General features: G+C 40.4%; 1 protein-coding gene across 2 annotated transcripts; it reads left to right on the forward strand.

Annotated features, from left to right (window-relative positions):
• Positions 1-17: 17 nt before the first annotated feature.
• FAM210A (family with sequence similarity 210 member A) lies at positions 18-14,688 on the forward strand. Of its 2 annotated transcripts, none has more exons than XM_053468015.1 (5): positions 18-108; positions 4,492-4,628; positions 4,811-5,230; positions 9,429-9,540; positions 14,147-14,688. In XM_053468015.1, exons 3-5 carry the CDS (start codon positions 4,824-4,826, stop codon positions 14,414-14,416), a joined length of 789 nt encoding a protein of 262 aa, XP_053323990.1. In that variant the 5' UTR covers positions 18-108; positions 4,492-4,628; positions 4,811-4,823; the 3' UTR covers positions 14,417-14,688. The 2 variants fall into 2 exon arrangements, with proteins under 2 accessions (XP_053323990.1, XP_053323989.1); XM_053468014.1 differs by lacking the exon at positions 18-108 and adding an exon at positions 446-673.
• Positions 14,689-15,466: the final 778 nt, after the last annotated feature.

Genomic DNA, 15,466 nt, shown 5'->3' on the forward strand with positions numbered 1-15,466 from the left:
CCCCAGCGACTAGGAGGGCGCACTGCAGGCGGCATGCTGTTTTTCACATGCCGTACGTTCGTTGTAGTAGGATCTCCCTGCTCAGTCCAGCGCTGGACCCCTTGGCTAGTAAGTGGTCCTTGTGTTGACAGAACGCTCGTCTGATAGTTTATTCGATGCGATTTCCCCAATTATGCTCACACGTTAAACCCAATCGTTCACTGGATGTGTTAAATTGTAAATATAAAATTCGATTTATAGTCCAGACAACAGGAATTGGACATAATTACGTAATCTATATTCAGTAACATATATCTGGTGAAGTGTGTACTGTATTCCGTTGCTTTTGGGAGGCTGTGAAACTGACAAGGCAGGAGGAGGCATAAACTACAACTCCCGTGATGCTTCATGGCATACAAAGAGTGGGGCAGGACGGGAACGGGTAGGCCCTGTATGGCTATGCAATGCATGGAGTGGGAGGTACACTGTGCATGACTCCTTAATCCCTAAACACCCTGTCATCCATGAATGGATAGGCTCCTTCAAAGTGCTGGTTTCAGGAAGCATGGTCGGTGCTTGGAGATGACAAGAGACATGTCTCCATGCGCCTTGTAGCTCGCAGTAGTGCTTGTAAAGCCAGGGCTATTAAATGAGCAGAAATAAAAACAGGGCTGTCTTTTTCGTGTAAAGAAAGGTGAGTGGAGTGCCCATGTCTTGTTTTCTACTGACAAGTATATCTACTGTAATAGAATAAGAATTGTATTTGCTCTGGCATTGAAAGGGTAAATACACCTTTATATAGCCGCTGTACGTTGCTTTATTCTTCTACGACTGTAATCACTGACAACTTTTTTTCACTAAACTTTATTGTAAGACGCATGCCTTTTCCGTGATTGCAAGCGAGACTTTCAAGGTTGCGAGTGGCTTTCGTAATGTGACCTAAATGTACGCGTGATATCCGACTAATTCTCGTGGTGTTTTGGATTTTGTAGTGATTTTGGGGTGACTGTTGAACTTAATGTCCGGAATATCTGTTGAAATGAATAGCAATGACTCAGAGAGTGATTCACAATGTGGGGGAAAAACCTTTGACCGTTCCAATATGTGACTTATCTTTTCCTTTTACAACCGCTACACACCCTGGGTGTACATTTTTCCCTCCAATATAAATTGCTTGCTAGAGGTGAGAATCCTACTGGCATGGCAGGTGTATAGCACCGTGACCTTTAACGTCCAGCCACCTCGTATACACAACCGCCGCTGCTTTGTGGTTTTTAGGCTAGGATTACTACCTTTTCAGGAAATTAATTACCTACCAATGGTATTTCTTTCATAGGGTGGTTGGATGGCAGCCTTAATCTCTGCTTTGAGCCTTTTCATGTTAATCCATTTTACCAATTTATAGAAATTGGTGTATTTTTTTCCATGCTTGTTTATACTCCCCCCCGCTGTATTAACCCGTACCACCTCCACCAAGAAGCTTTTCCATTTATCTACTCAACTGTAATGAAGTGAAGTTTGGTGCTCCCGGCGCTGGGTGGGCTATTTGCGCAAGCACCACATAATTCTGTGCTCAGCTATAGTATAGCTTCAGCACCACTATGGAGGAGACGGTGTGCATGTGCAGCCCAACATGGGTGGATTTGTAGTCCCAGAAACAATGTTTCCATGTGTTAATGAATTGTAGTTACATTCCAGCATACCCAAAATGCCAATATATTTCAGCACAGATTGATAGTGGAAGAGACGTCATAACCAGTGGAGCAAGAATTGATCTGCTATACAACTTAAGAACCAGGCTGTTTTTTATTTTTTGTACGCTTTCTGAGTGAGGCTGCAGCGCTTGTGTTTAGTGTATACAAATTATATATTGTTTTTTAGATCAAGAGAACAATTCAAGAGAATTTTTTTGATCATATCATAGTTCCTACACTTTGGTTTGAAAAATATTTTATTAATCTACAAAAGCTAAAGAAAAAAACCTGCTAAATAGAGTCTACTATTTGTCCTGTTATAGGGCAGTAAGTACAAGTAGCGTTTTACTATTTCAAAACCTCTTTTTCCCTTTAAATCTTGTAAGCCTGTCTCCGTTATTATTATTTATTGTTTTATATATATAGCGCCATCGAATTCCGCAGCGCTGTTTCCATGTCTTATTTGGGAGATCTTTGAAGCCGGCCAATTGAGTTTACCCCAATCAAACTATGTATGTTTTAAAACTAGACGCCCTAAGGGTTTTCAAATGCTGGTATTTTAACACTTTGCATGAACTAGTTCTACTACCAGCCTTTGTCAAACCTTGTGGTGGTATTTTTTTTTTTTTTTACACATTGTACTTGAATTTACAGCTCCTGGTATATGTCACTCCAGAACAACACAATATCTGTTCAGCAACATCTCCTGAGTACAGTGATACCACCCATGCAAATTCAGGTTATTTGGGGGACTAAAAGGCCACATCTGGACAGTCTGTATCCATGTCCTATTTGGGACATCTTTGAACTCGGCCAGTTCAATTTACCCCATCAAACCATACATTCTTTTTTAAACTAGACACCCCATGGGTATTTGACGTGATATTTTGACTCTTTCCATGTCCAGAACAATGCATTTTAAAGCACCCTGTGAAAAAAATGAACCACTTACCTGATGCAGATATTTGAACCATGTTGGAAAAGGTTTCTTGCTTTCCACGACCCGAAATGTCATGCACAATGATTGGCAGATTAAGCTGTCAATCAGTAGCAGTAAGTGCTTCCAATAAATGCAGCATTAAGCAGTGCCAGTACTGGATCTGACATTTAGTAAAGAGGTGGGGAAAGGGGGTAAATGCATTTGGGGTGTTCTGCAAAGTCCCCTCATGCACTTGACTACACGAAAATTTTAAGGGACCACACCTGCGATATGCATGAAACTGCATATAATGGCTGGAGTGACCTTTTAATGCCTTTGAACCAACATGTGGCAATTAATTGGGATCCATATATCTGTATTAAGTCTTTGGAAAATGGCATTTTGCTATAAAAGTGTCATATACATGGATAGAGACCACTCACCAAATGTTCTTCCCCACAGACTTTGTTGTAGCTCTTGTAAAAGGAATAGCAGCTTCCTGTAAAAGAAAGTACCGTATTTGCTCGATTATAAGACTACCCCCCAAAATCTGAATATTAACTTAGGAAAAAAAGAAAAAGCCTGAATATAAGACGACCCTAAAGGAAAAAAGTTTTACCAGTAAATGTTAATTCATGTAAACTATTTTTTTAATAAAAGCTATGATTGAGAATATTTTTTTTTGTTTTTATTTCCTTGTATTTTCCAACCTGTCCCCCAGTTACGCACATCTGCCCCCAGGCTTGCTACACCAATATGGCACTGTGGCCCATGATATGCCTTTTGACCCCCTATGTGCCACTCTGCCTCCAGAAATGCCTTATACCCCTATATCCCATTCTGGCATTTAGGGGGTTAAATGCATATTATGGGGCAGAGTGGCATATAGGGAGGTATAAGGCATTGTATAGAGCACTCTGCCTTTTAACCCCCTAAGTGCCAGAGTGGCATATAGGGGTATAAGGCATTCCAGAAATGCCCTATGCCCCCATTTAACACACACACACACACTTACTTGCTTCCAATTTCCTGCTGTATTGCCGGGGCAGCGGGTTGATGTCTCCTTCCGCTGCAGCCGGAAGGAGGTGGAGTTGGCAGCCGGGGTTTGTCTGCGTCCGTCGCGCAGACATACCTTCCCCGGCTGTCAGAGATCAGAGTTCCCCTCACCGGTGCAGGGAACTCTGATCTCTGACAGTCGGGGAAGGTATGTGCGACGGACGCAGACAACCCCCGCTGCTAGCCACACCTCCTTCCGGCTGCAGCGGACGTTGTCTACGCGGATCGTGTAGACGTCAACCCGCTGCCCCGGCAATACAGCAGGAAGCACCGGTAAGTGTGTGTGGGGGGGGGTGTTAAATGGGGGGGGGGATCCAGGTCCCCTGCAGCGGTGCGGGGGATCTGGATCTTAATCTCATAATCAGACCTCTATTTGATTACAACCCCGATTAGAAGACGAGGGGTATTTTTCAGAGCATTTGCTCTGAAAAAAACCTCTTCTTATAATCGAGCAAATACGGTGTTTTGCTCTATCCAAAGAAAGCAGCAGTGTTAGATTCCCTCTTGGTGAAAGCCTAGGACCTTGAGCCTCAAGGCGAGGGGACAGCTGCAGATTTCAATTTGAGGTGTCCCTGTACAGAAATACAATTTTTCATGATTTCGTATCTTGCAATGTCCTGTCAAAGAATACGCAGAAGAACAATGGAGCCGAGAAACATACCACTTCCCTGAAACACTGCAGAACTGTTTGGGTGCGCTCCGATCCAGGATTCAGCATGCTAGCCTATTTAGGTGCAGCAGCACAGACAGGTTTAAAGATCCCGAGTTATATATTTATATCAATAGACAAACGTGTAGAGATGTGTTTTCTGAATTTTTTAATTTTTTGCGTGTAATCCACAGGTCTTTGATTTTATTGTGGACAGCCAGACGAAATTAGCAGTATGTTAGTCCAGTCAACTACAACTTTGTGACCACAGCAGAGGGCGCTTGTCTGTTTACTGATCTTCTGACTGCCTTGTTATCTCTGCTTGGAAAAGGTACAGCAGCACTTTCTGGAACACATTATGAACATGATCTACACTGAGGGGTAGCGTTTTAAATAGTAACCTAATATCGTGTGTATCAATGTGTGTGATAAGATATGGCATTAGTGTGATTTATTATAGTCTTTCTTTTATACTGAATAATAGACCATCTGAATTTTTGTTTTAAATCACAGGTATACTGTCAGTATGCATGCGCTCAGGACTTTGCTTTTGAGATCAAATGCCAAAAGTGCTCTTCGTTTACCCACTTCATCCCTTCAACTGTGTACACAACAGCCTCCCGTGTCACTTAAATTTGGATGTCAAGTGTTAGTGGCACATGGACAACACAGGCATTGGCTTCATTCACCACCAGGACAAAATGTGTCACAAGATAAAACATCTCAAACCCCATCTGTTGAAGGTGAGAACCCATATAAAAGTGAAGGAAATCAACCAGCTACCGCTTCGGACTCGGATCCATTTCAAGACAAGTCCATCGGTCTATTTCACAGGTTTAAAAAGACTTTTAAACAGCATGGAAAAGTCCTAATTCCTGTCCATCTGGTGACATCCAGCATTTGGTTTGGATCCTTTTACTATGCAGCCATGAAGTAAGTTAATATATTCTTACAAAAATGCGTATATTTATTTATGAAGATATATATATATATATATATATATATATATATATATATATATATATTCAGTTCAGATATCAAAAAGTTTTGAAAGCAATTACTCAGGGGCAGGAAAAGTTTCGTTTTTATCCTGCGTGGGACAACACTTACACTTTATATAAGGCAGGACCTTTTTGTTAATTTTTTTTCCCTGCCCTACCTCAGACAGGAATCAATCATCTCATATTTTTCATTCTTTCTGGGGTCCTCTGTCGTAGACCCTTATACTAATTGCATGTGTCAGAATAACTTGTTTCCTTGCCCAGGCTGTCCAATGTAGGATCAAGGCAATAAGGCACTTCCCTATGCTTACTGAACATTTTTTGTTTTGTTTTTATAACATTGAGGGGTTGTTTTATCAGGAAGTTTTCCATCTCCAAGCCATATCCTTCTTTTGCTGTTTTTTCTTTGGCTCTGTGCTGTTCCCCAGCACTCTTTTGTGATGTAAGATTGCTTGAACACATGTACGAACGGATTATGTGATGTTGAAAGGGATCGTCTGGAAGCTAAAGTAGAATGGAAGCGATAGTGACTTCCAGTGGTGTCTGTAACACAAGACAAAGGAGCAGCTGCTTTGGGCCTAGGCTTATGTTAGGAGCTTGTGGCAGCTGTCCCTTGGGACCACTCAACATCCACTATGTTCTAGAGATGAAGGTCTGGACCAGACTGAAGAATTCAGCAGTAGTTAGATTGCCATGTATTACTTATCTGACACGTGGAGCCTCTCTTATGCAGCACATAACGATAAGATACCTATAAGAAAGCATTGTTTTATGGCAAGGCTAGTTTCAAGTTCTACCTTTTTAGAAAACAAGATTCCTCTGCTACTCCGAACGCTGAACCTCTCGCTTATCCGCCGCTAAGGCCTCCCCTTCAAGAAACATCGGCCAATACAAGAGGGTAAAATCAGAAACGGGAAACGCACCGGTATCTAAAATGGTACAAGGGGGTCATTTACATACGATAGTAACAGCCAAACATATACAGTTCTCAATTAGGCCCTCTTTGGTACACTGCTCAGTATTTGCACTGAGCCCATCTAAGCCCACTAGGGGGTCGCTATTGTAGTCTGTGAGGAAGATGGTAAACGCGGCCGTTCCCTGACTTCTCGCCGAAACCAGTTTGAAATGGCTGGATATCAGTTCTTGGTGCATATACTGGCCATAGAGGTCACTGTCCTGTAAGTCCTGACCCGATGGAGAGTAAAACACACCACACATAAAGCCCCCTCCCAAAATGCAGGTACCCCAAGTCTGTGTCCAAACCCCACCGTCTTTAGAGTCTCTGGTAATTGGGGAAACGTGGCAATCTGTAACGGGGAAGAAGCCTTCCCAACGGATCACTTATACCCACCTCCCAAAAAACAGAACCCCTTCCAAGGCCAGATCCCATAGTCCTGTAGAGAGGAGGCTGCCCCCAGGCCCCTCCAAGGCCTTCTCTGAGACCAGTATAGCAATGTTTTCTGATCTAGGGGTTTCCTTTTACTCACCAGTACGTGCATCCCAATCGTCTAGAAAGTCTCATAAGTTTTAGGGCTGTTGTGAACTCTGGTATTTACTCAAATGCACACAGGCTCTACAAGACTAGCTTGCCGTAGAAATAATTCACTATTAACTCTTGTGGCAAACCCTCTCATCAACCCTAGATTTCAGCTCCAGTGCAGAATGCCAAATGGAGCCAGTAGAGTGAAAACATTAGGTACGGAGTGCTCAGAGGCATTTGGTAAATGCAGCAGTTTTATATAAATAGCTATGTATTTGGTAGATTATGGCTAGCTTCCAGGCAAATGTGGAAAGGCTGATTATAATAAAATATTTACACGTTGTAGTTCATCGTTCCATTTTTTTATTCCCATTGACAAAAATGTTGATAATTAACAATATGTAAACCCCTCCACAAAATTGTATGCGCTATATTTCAACATAAAAACAACAAGTTTTCTTAATATCCCTTTCATACCCTAACCAAGTAGCAGTCAAAGTTTACTGCGTGAGTGGAGTGAGTACCAGTTCTTTCCATGAGCATGAAAGCAGATGTAATCTATCAGAGCCCTAGACAGAAGCAACAGTGTCATACTATAGGCCCCCGCGGGCTACAACCAGGACAGATTTTCTGGATATTCCAGCATGAGAACAAATGGTTGGAACTGATTTAAATTCATTACATTCAAAAGCAGTTATTTACCTAAATCCTGGTCCTGGTAAAGTTCGACACCCTGTGTGGCACAAATGCAGGCGGTATCTAAGAAAGCTAAAATTCATTCTCTGTCGTTGGTTTCCTATGATGCTTCCCATTTGGAAAATATGCCAACTATATTTACCATTCTGACTCTCAAAGGGATCAAGGGTACGTAATGCATAGGAAAATTACACTGCAGTTATTTTCCCTTTGTTTCGTAATCTTAAAACAAAATGATGTCATTGTTTTGGTAAACAATGACCTACGTGGGCTACACTCGTCGCCGGCAGCTTCCAGTTCTCAGTCTAGGTCCCTGACATCAGAGCGTATTATAGAACAAGTGTTTGTTTTAGTTACTCCTCTACCAGCTGGCGTTCTTGCCCTTCCTAACAGTTACTGATCCCAAATGTCAGTCTAAACTTAGCGTGCTCCTTTGCATTATGATTTCCTAGCTATTAAAATAATGTGCCAGGCATAGCAGAATGTAGTATTCTGCCACTTTATACCCAAACAATCCTCATCTAGTTAGTTGATCCTTTAAAGTGGAACAACTTTTAATATAGTGTCTGCTTTCCTGGTAATGTTTAGCCATTAGGCTTTGTATACAACCCAAGACTAAATACAAATTCTAACTGTACTAAAACACAGTCTTCAAATACACTGAATTTATGTAGCATTAAAAAGAAAAACTTTTTATTTTTTATTTCCCCCAATAAAGGCCATTTATCTGCAGCCATGCATGCTGTCATTATAGGCAGTCGTGATATTTTGAGTGTATTTTCTGCAGAGGGCTTGGCTGGCCCTGTATAATGCATAGTTAAATCTCTTCACACATTGAATGATACATGACAAGCAAAGCCCTTCATTGTGGAGAAACATGCTAGTGTCGGCCCCTCATAATGAGTTGAGAAGTGAGCGATTTAAAGCCGCAACTCTTGACAAGTCTCCATTTGGTTAACCCCAATATTATTAACACTGATTTAATATTACTACTAAAAATGATGGGAGCCCCACTTTAGAGCACTGCTATAAAGTTCCCTCATATAGTACCTGTACAAATTCATCTATAGCCCTGTTGCCTAATGAAACAGAGTTTAATGCACCAGTATGACTATGAATGGGTTGTTTTTAATTCTGCTAACTACCATTTAATGCTTAGACTGAGAGTATTTTCTGCAATCCATTTTTTTTTTTTGTTTTTTTTTTTTCATTCTGTGTATGACCGCAGAGCAATGCCTGGCGGATCATACTGTGTCCCGCTGTGTTTGAAAAAGTTCATTGAGAGCAAATGGACTTGTTAAATACTGTTCTTTTTTCTACAGCAACCTACAAATGTAACATGCAAAGAAAGATATACAAAACCCCCTCTTTTCTAACGTATGTATTATGCACGCACAACAGCATATTACGCTTGAGTATTTTTTTATTCTGCAGGAAAAGTTGAAAAATAATCTGAAGTTCCAGCAGAGGGCGCTCTCTGGCCACTAGTGATGTTGAGGCGTGACGCACACATAGTACATGTTAGAATAGATGCTGTTTGTGTTAAGTAAAAGCCAGTAAATATTTAACTTAGTTTTAATTACTGACTCTTTATAATATACTTTTTGGTAAGACCACAGCTTGATGATTCAGGACAATTTTGGACACAAGCTAAAATGAAGACCCCATGGAACCGAAAAATGTTCCAAGACAGACAACCAACTGAATTAAACCGATGGAAGATATCGGCTATGTATTCAAAGATAATTCAAAGACCATCCAGGGGATTTTTTTTAGTTCATAAACCTTAACAGACAACATGCAGACATTCTCTAAGGTTAGTTCACACACATATGCACACACTCAGGATCAATGGAGCATGCTCTTCTACTTCTCCCACAGTCTGGTGACAATGCGGTGCCTTTTTAAATGTTTTGTAGAGTACAAGAATCACCTTTGTTTATCTGTCTCACAGAGGCGTTAATGTAGTTCCATTCCTGGAGCTCATCGGTCTGCCGGATGTGATTGTAAACATTCTGAAGAATTCTCAAGGTGGAAATGCGCTAACAGCCTACGCTCTGTACAAGGTAATGCTTTAGAAGAAATAACTTTATCTCTGTTCAGTTATAATGTGTTCCCGCTACCTTGCTATGTATTTAGTAGAGTACGTGTATGTTTAGTTGTCTGTAAAACTAGTTTTTACAGTTAAGCTCATCTACTACCTTTGTCTGGTTCTTTTATGTGCATTCTTACATGGCGGCAGCTAGCGCTTTGGGATAGAGTTTTTACCAAGCTCTGTTTAACAAGGTGGGATAACCCCCCACCCATCAGCAATTACTGTAAGGTTTAATATTAAAACACATCTTTCTTGATAACCTAGTTATGTCCTTCTTTGGCAGATATCTGCTTTACAAATGTACTGATCAAGTGATGGACCAATAAATAATCTATTTTTGCAGATTTGAATATTCTCTGTGTGTTTCCTTCTGTATGAAGATCAACCTACCTCTTGTGTTTGCATATCATGAAAATAGGCAGTATCCATTCTCCCTCACGTGAGAGAGAAAGAGAGACCATTGGTTCAATGTTGATTTAAAACTTTGCATTGGATAATGCCCGTTTTCATGATATACAAACAAACATAAGACGTAGGTTGATTTTCTTACCGAAGGAAACTGGCAGAGAATATTCATGCCTACAAAAATGGATTATTTATTGGTTCATCCCTTGATCAGTATGAGATTCATAAAGCAGACTTCCGTCAAGGAACAGGGGAAACACCAAAGTGGGGGAATGAAACACTAGACATGTTTTGTACTTAACTGCGCTTAATCGTTGCAAGATCATGAATGTTGTCATTAGCCTGTGATGTATGATGTTGTGTCACGAGCTACAGGTCAAACATGGACCTGAATGGCATGTCTAAAGTCCATCATAGATTCAGTGGTCGTTATTATTACCAAAATACCACCATAGATTGATAGGCGTTTCAACTTGCAGATCTTGATTGTGTATACATCAAAACAATATTGGTATTATTGACATTTCACCAAAATAGCCTTTAACACTTTTTTTTTTTTTTTGTAAATTAAATAGTGTATTGTATAAGACCTGGTACAAATGAATACCATGATTGTTCCAAACACCAATATTGTTTTAAAACCAGATTACAGGTGTATGACCCGTCTGATCCGGAGCAGACAATCTAGTTAGCCGCAGTAGGGTTAAACCCGAGCTCTAATAGTGTTGTCTTTTTCTTCCCCTGCTGTCTAGACCAGTAAGCAGGCTTTTCAGCTCTATGAAAGCCGCTTACTTCACAGTGCTTAATTTCAGAACATCCCCTTCTTGCTGAAAGCAAAAGTATTGAAAGTAATGATTAACTTTATACATACTAACTAGGTCACTCATCCTTCCGTACTGTTATTGTTTGAAAATAGTGACTTTACAATCACGGAATTAGCATTCTGCGCGTCACGGGCAGTAGTTCCACGTTTCAGCTGGGTTAGCTAGTTAATACATAGTAACGACATGGCTTTTTTTGTGCTAAATGTTTAGCTATTTTTGTATACTTATAAGACGCTGCCGCATTATTAATAGTCGCTGTTTAAACTGTAACAGCAGTGAAGACATTTTTTATTCGGGCAGAAAACAATCACGTTGTTATGTACGTGTTAATCTCTACAGCTGGAACTTTAAGAGTAGCAAAAATAGCTTTGAATAAAATAAAGTGGTAACTAGGCTGCAGTGCCAGCACAACATGTCTGATATAATTATGACTAGATGATCCGAATGAATTCCCCAGTGGCACTGTGGTGAATCAGAGACCGATGGGTGACTTAGCATTGCTATGAGCTGATGGCTGCAAAGTCTGCATTCACGGTCACAAATCCGGTTGATGCACTTAGCAGGCAGTCTTTGAGTCCCTTTCTAAATCTACTTCATGAATATTTTTAGTGTTTTTTGTTGTTCATGGTCCATAATTTACTTAATTTTGTGATTTTCACTTAATCTACCTCAGCCACGGAAGTCAGCATAATTATGTCACTTATAGTTATTGAAACAGTCACCTATTGACAGGAGTAGTTGTTCCAGAACACTGGAGGTTGGCAGTACCACTTTGCAAAAAGGTAGCAGTAAATTGCACGTCAGTAGCTGGGAAAATGATGGAAACCGTGCTAAAGAAGTACATTGTTAAATATCTGGAAGAAATGGTTTGCATGATCAGAAACCACCCAGGTTTACTACAGGAAGATCTTTGTTTATTTGACTAAGTAACTAAAACAATAGCCTGTATCTACTGGACAGGAGGAGCCCTGGTCTATTTAGATTTTCATTAAGGCATTTGACACTGTTCCTCAGAAGTCTGCAAATTAATTGCACTATTTAATTTTGCATGTAGGGCTGCAACAAATGATGATTTTCATAATCAATTAGGCCAATTATTTTTTCGATTAATCAGATACACAAAAAATTTTCATAATTTTTTTATTTAAAATAACAATGTTAAAAACAAGCAGGAGAATAAAAAAAAACTTTCAGAAAAATGCATTTCTTGTTTTTATTTCCCTACCTGCCCCCCCCCCAGTTATGCACATCTGAGCCCAGGCTTGCCACAATGCCTCCCAGATATGCCACTCCGCCCACCCCAGATATGCCACTCCGCCCACCCCAGATATGCCTTATATCCCCTTGATATGCCACTTTGCCACATGATGCCATATACCCCATGATATGCCATATACCCCCTGATATGCCACTCCGCCCTCCCCAGATATGCCTTGTACCTCCAGAAATACCCCTCTGCCCCCAGATATGCCTTATACCCCCTATACTCCATAGTGCCCTCTGATATGCCTTATGCCCCAGATATGCCACTCTGCCCCTAAATATGCCTTATATCCCCTATATGCCTTATACCCCCTGATATGCCACTGTGCCCTTTTGATATGCCTTATACCCCTTAAATCCCACTCTGTCCCCCCATGCTCCAGATTCCTTGGTGTCTAGTAGGGGGAGACGGTGAATATCTGCGCGACAAACCTCTACTGCTGGCCGGCACTTTCGCTGGAGCTTCTATGACTGAGCACAGGAAGGTCATGTGACGCCATTGCTCCATCATAGAAGCCCCGGCGGAAGTGCCAGCAGTAGCGGAGGTTGTCTGCACGCATCGCGCAGACGCCCACTGGCTGCCAGAGAGGGGGATCCGGGTCCCCTAAAAAAGTTAAATGAATAAGGCAATGCTTGAGTGACAGGAGGCAGAAGGTTGTAGTTAATGGTGTGTATTCAGAGGAAGGACCTTGTACTAGTGGGGTACCTCAGGGATCTATATTGTAAGGTATGCATTTTTACAGAGGATACAAAGATCTGCAACCTAGACATTCCTGGTGGAACAACCCAATGGCAAGTGACTTAAGTAAATCAAAAGAATGGTTGAGAGTGTGGCAGGTGCAGTTTGATATTGACAAATATGAAAGAATGCACATACATCCCAATGTAGAATATAGCATTGAGGACACTGTTCTGTCAGTTATAACAAAAGGGACTTATTAGTAACAATTTCTGCAGACTTAATGGTAAGCAGACAATGCTGCAATAAAGCATCAGACAAAGCAAGCAGAGTGCTGGGTTGTATAGAGAGGGGCATTAGTAGCAGGAATAGGGAGATGGTTCTGACACGTTATAGATCTCTGGTCAGACCTCACCTATAGTATTGTGTACAGTTCTTGAGACCCCATCTGCAGAAAGATATAGACACATTGGAGAGAGTTCAGAGGAGACCTACAGAAATGTTAAGTGGTTTGCAGGATAAGAAAGACTAAAGGAGCTCATTGTGTAGCTTGGAGAACAGAAGAGAAGGGAGGGTGTGTGATAGAAACATTAAATACTTTGAGGGAGGGAAGTTTATTTCAGGGGAGAAATGTTAGGAAAAAAAGGCCAAAGTCTGAAACCTGGTGGTCAGAGATTTAAATGTAATGTAAGGACGTTTTACTTTAAAGAGAATGTGGAAGATAAAAGGAATAGCCTTCCATCAGAAGTGATAAGAGTCTAACACATTGAGTGAATACCAAGTTATCCTGAAACTAACACAAGACATGTGACTGAGGAAGGTCTCAGTCTTCAGGAAAAACGGGCGGACAAGATGGGCCAAATGCTTCTTATCTGCCACAAACGTCTATGTATCTATGAAATGTATTGCATATAATTTTGTCTGCGATGGGCAGGTAAGTAGTAGCCCGTGTGTGAAGTGATTTCTGATTATTTCTCCCTAGCAGTTAAGTGAGATACTAGTTTATCTTGATAACTAGGCATTTGTTGTAAAAGGCCAGGGAGAATGAATATGTCAGATGTAAGTGTCCATAATGCGGGGAGACGTTGACGCATTTCTTGCTAAAGTGGCCTTAATTCCTCTTCATGTCTGTCATGCGTGAGTAATGTAACTGGCCCCTCACAGTTTATAAACTGTGTTTGTATATACATACATATTTCTATATATGCATATACTAGTTTTGAAAAACTTTAGTGCAGTTTTTAATGCCAGTTAATGGCAGTTTTGTTATAGGTTTAGGTATAGATTTTCTCAAACTTTGCATTATAAAGAACATTTAAATAAACTTTAACATGCAGAAAGAAAATCTGAATGTGTACTTTTCTTGTTGATAATGTCTAAAATACTTATTTATGCTTGTCATCTAGATTGCTACACCAGCCCGATATACAGTAACATTAGGAGGAACATCCCTTAGTGTTAAGTACCTTCGGAAGTACGGTTACTTGTCCACACCTCCACTGGTAAAGGACTATTTACACAACCGCATGGAAGTCACAAAGGAACGTCTCAGTGAGAAAATGGAGGAAACCAGGGACATCATTAGTGGCAAAATGGAAGAAACAAAGGATAAAATCACTGAGAAGCTCCAAGAAACCAAAGATAAAGTTTCTTTTAGAAAGAAAAAAGATGAATAAGTAATTCCTTTAAGAAGACGTTACAATTTTTTTTAACTTCTCAATCCAAATTGAACTGACAGTCTTGGGCACACGTTTTTTTTTTCTGTTCCGCCAAGTAAATTTCTTTGCCTTGAACTTTTGTATTTTAAAGGACACAAAGCACAAAAATGCATGTGCCTTTTCTGTGTGTTTACTGTTAGTTGTAATATTTAATGTTTTTCCTGAGCTATTAGTACAATATTGATGTTTCACAATTAAGTAAACCACACGGCTATGCTTCCTGAAAACAATTATTGTAGCTGTTTTTTTTAATAACTAAACGCGTATTAAAGTGTGCAAAGTAAGTACTCATTTGTATCAAATGCCTGATCAAACCACAATTGAGTTTATTCACTAAAGAGAGAGTTAACAGGAGAGTTGTGGTTTTGGCTCCCTTACTTCACTATAAAGTACAGACACTGATAAGTTTCATCAGTGGAAAGAGCCGAACTGGCTGTATAATGCATTATTTAATGGCTGAGGAGACTGAAGAAATCTCACTGATTGAAGTATCCATAATATAGGGCCAGCTCAGAAGCTCACTAGAGTTGGACCATTAAAATGTATAGTAAAGTCAGTGAGTTAACTCATGTCAACTGTCCCTTTAGTGAATAGATCCCATGATTGTACTGCTATGCTTTTGAAGATGAAGCATTGTGAAACGAATGTGTGCGTTAAAACATCTGTGATTGGTAAATCTGACGAGCCATGAAATGCTGGTGACTTAGGCCCCCCCCAGTGGACCACTGGCTAAACAGCAACATCAGGGTCTTTCCACATCGCTCATAGATATTGCAAATAATCTTGTCTGATGATTGCTTAAAGTAAAATCTTGAATATAATGTAGTATTTCCCTACTTTTGAACCCATAAAAACACTGGCTTTTTTTCTATAGCTTTGGGATCTATATTCTGTTTTAGTTTTTTTGTGGTGCTAAGTAGCAAGTGCCTCATCCTTTGGTGAATGTAGACAAATGTTTTACAATAACCAGACAACTAAGCTTTCCAATTCTGTGCTAAAGACGTTTGA

This window comes from Spea bombifrons, chromosome 5 (assembly GCF_027358695.1).
Source record: "Spea bombifrons isolate aSpeBom1 chromosome 5, aSpeBom1.2.pri, whole genome shotgun sequence".
Classification (NCBI taxonomy): Eukaryota; Metazoa; Chordata; class Amphibia; order Anura; family Pelobatidae; genus Spea; species Spea bombifrons.